General features: G+C 51.2%; 1 protein-coding gene across 2 annotated transcripts in view; it reads left to right on the top strand.

Moving 5' to 3' along the window:
- LOC108509765 (hepatic lectin-like) overlaps positions 1 to 2,563 on the top strand; it is a 4,795-nt gene extending 2,232 nt beyond the window's left edge. Inside the window, exons 2-6 of one of the 2 annotated variants that reach the window (XM_017839341.1) lie at positions 507 to 549; positions 889 to 963; positions 1,455 to 1,606; positions 2,058 to 2,170; positions 2,277 to 2,563. In XM_017839341.1, the coding sequence (XP_017694830.1) occupies positions 507 to 549; positions 889 to 963; positions 1,455 to 1,606; positions 2,058 to 2,170; positions 2,277 to 2,412 (519 nt within the window). In that variant the 3' untranslated portion in view covers positions 2,413 to 2,563. Of the gene's footprint in view, positions 1 to 506; positions 615 to 888; positions 964 to 1,454; positions 1,607 to 2,057; positions 2,171 to 2,276 lie in introns of both variants that reach the window. The other variant, XM_017839342.1, reaches the window with a different exon arrangement.
- Positions 2,564 to 2,774: the final 211 nt, after the last annotated feature.

The following is a 2,774-nucleotide window of genomic DNA, read 5'->3' as shown; positions in this document are numbered from 1 at the left end:
CTTCCCTTCCCTTCCCTTCCCTTAATTTTTTAATTATTTTATTATTCACAATTACATTTTTCATTCACCATTTACGACATCATTTATTATTTTATTTTATAATTGTATTATTTATTGTTGTTATTTTGGTTCATTTTAATTTCCTTATTTTAATCAGTTTAGTTTAACTTATTTTATTTTATTTTATTTTAATTTAATTTAATTTATTTCATTTTATTTTAATTTAATTTATTTTATTTTATTTCTATTTAATTTGTTTAATTTATTTTATTTATTTTAATTTATTTAATTTTTCATTTATTTTAATTTAATTTCTTCTGCTTTATTTCATTTCATTTTATTTTATTTTTATTTTACTTATTTCACTTATTTTATTTATTTTAATCTATTTGATTTTTCATTTATTTTAATTTAATTTCTTTTGCTTCATTTCCTTTTATTTTATCTTATTTTATCTTAATTCGGTTCAATATCTTTTGTTCTAATTGACGTCCCTTCCATTCCAGGCCGTTCCCTCCTCCCGCGCTGCCTCCGCTCCTTCCTGCCCGTGTACGTCCTGCTGGGCCTCTCCCTCCTGCTCAGCATCTCCCTCTGCGCCCTCTCCCTCTCCAGAGGTGCCACATTCCCTCCTTCCCTCCTTCCCACCGTTCCCACTCCATGATCCCACTTTCCCACCCATTAATTCCCCTCCATTCCCTAATTATCCCCCCAACCCCCCCCCAGATCCCAAATCCCACATCCCCGTCCCTGCTCCCTCCCTTCCCGCCCCATCCCAACCTTTGACCCAACAACCCGAGTTTTGGGGGATTTTTGTTCCCCTGGAAAACCCCCAATAATCCGATTTTTCTCCCAAATTTGGGCCCATTTCGGTCTCTCCCCCTTTCCCAGTTTCAGCCGTTTCCTCCAAACTCCTCGAGGTGAATCCGGAGCGGGGGCAGAACTTTTCCAACCGGGATTCCCTCCGTAAGTCCCGACCCCTCAACACTTCCCTGCCCCTCCGGATATTCCCTAAATCCCGAAATCCTCCCCAGTTCCCTCCAAACTCCTGCCAGAGGCACCGACCCCTCAGGAAAAATCCCATTGGACACTTGGGAAAATCCCATTGAACCCTCTGGAAAAACCCCATTGGACATTTGGGAAAAATCCCATTTAACACTTGGAAAATCCCATTTGACCCTCTGGAAAAATCCCATTGAATCCTCGGGAAAACTCCCATTTCCCCCTTTGGAAAATCCCATGTAACCCTTGGAAAACTCCCATTGAACACTTGAACCCTTTGGAAAAATAACCCCATTTTCTCTTCCCGGTGTGATTCCCCCCCCCCCCCAATCCCAACATTCCCCATTTTCCCCGGGAATAACCCCCCCCACGTACCCCAATCCCCGCCCTTTCTCCCCCTTTCCCCCGAGCAGCCCCTTTTTCCCGGCTGATCCCGCCCCCTCGGTGTCCCGCAGTGTTTCCCTGCGGGCCGGATTCCCGGGAATGGGAATATTTCCACGGGAAGTGTTACTATTTCTCGCTGGGCCGCGCCAGCTGGTTCCGGGCCAAGGCTCAGTGCGAGGAGCTGGGATCGCACCTCGCCGTCATCGACAGCTTCGCCGAGCAGGTGCCGAGCCCGAGCCCGCCGGGAATTCCCGCCGGGAATCCTCCCGGAGAGCCGTTCCCGCCCTCCGCCGCCAGGGAGCGACCGGGAACCGCGGCCCGGGGGTTTTTGGGATGCGGTTGGATCGCGGTTTGTGCCGTGTCCCTGCTCCGCGTCCTTATCCCACATCCCTGTTCCTCATCCTTATCCCTGTTCCTCATCCTTGTCCCTGTCCCTCATCCTTATCCTCATCCCTATCCCACATCCCCATCCTGTCCCCATCCCTAATCCCAATCCCTCATCCCTACCCCACATCCCTCTCCCATATCCCTCATCCCTGTCCCTCATCCCTACCCCACATCCCCCTCCTATTCCAATCCCTCTCCCTCCCCCATCCCAATCCTACCTCCCCGATCCCATTCCTCCTTTTCCCGGCGTTTTTTCCCGCCCTGATCCCGCTCCCCGATCCCGGCAGAGCTTCATCATGTTCCGGACGCGGAACGAGCGTTTCTGGATCGGCCTCACGGACCGGAATTCCGAGGGGGATTGGGAATGGATCGACGGCACCGACTACAAAACCACCTTCACGTCAGTGCGGGGGCGCCTCGAGCCGGGACTGACCCCAAAATCGGGCTCAGACCACCCCGTTTGCTCCCATCCCGCCTTCACCCCTCCTTATCCCTGCTCTTCCCAGGTTCTGGAAGGAGGGGGAGCCCAACAACAGCGGGAATAACGAGGACTGTGCCCACGTCTGGATCGCCGGGAAGTGGAACGACGTTTACTGCACCTACGAGTGTTACTTCGTGTGCGAGAAGCCCCTGCCCCGCTGAGGGCCGGCGGGAGCCGCCTCTCCCCCCCTAATTTATGGAATCCCGCTTTTCCCGGGATTCGGGACCCGGTCGGGTGTCCCCGCGCGATAAAAGCGGGAATTCGGGGGCTCCCCGCGGAGCTTCCGTGAATAAAAGGAGGTTTTGTTCTGTTTGGGGGGGTCTGGGAGGGGGTTTTGGGGCGGGGATCGACGTCCCGAGGGAAAAACAGCGTTTTCCAAGGTTTTTCCTGTTTTTTTGGGGGATGTTTAGTTTGGATTCCCACGGGAGAATTACCTGGAATTTGGGTGTTTCAGGAGGGAACTCGAGGGCCGTTCAGGTCCGTGCGGGGTCCGGGAGCCTGCGGGGATCAGGGAAAAGTGTCC

The sequence above is a fragment of the Lepidothrix coronata genome, unplaced genomic scaffold (assembly GCF_001604755.1).
Source record: "Lepidothrix coronata isolate B3197 unplaced genomic scaffold, Lepidothrix_coronata-1.0 Scaffold402, whole genome shotgun sequence".
Taxonomy (NCBI): domain Eukaryota; kingdom Metazoa; phylum Chordata; class Aves; order Passeriformes; family Pipridae; genus Lepidothrix; species Lepidothrix coronata.
Note: the sequence above shows the minus strand (reverse complement) of the source record. Positions and strands in the feature narration are given on the sequence as shown.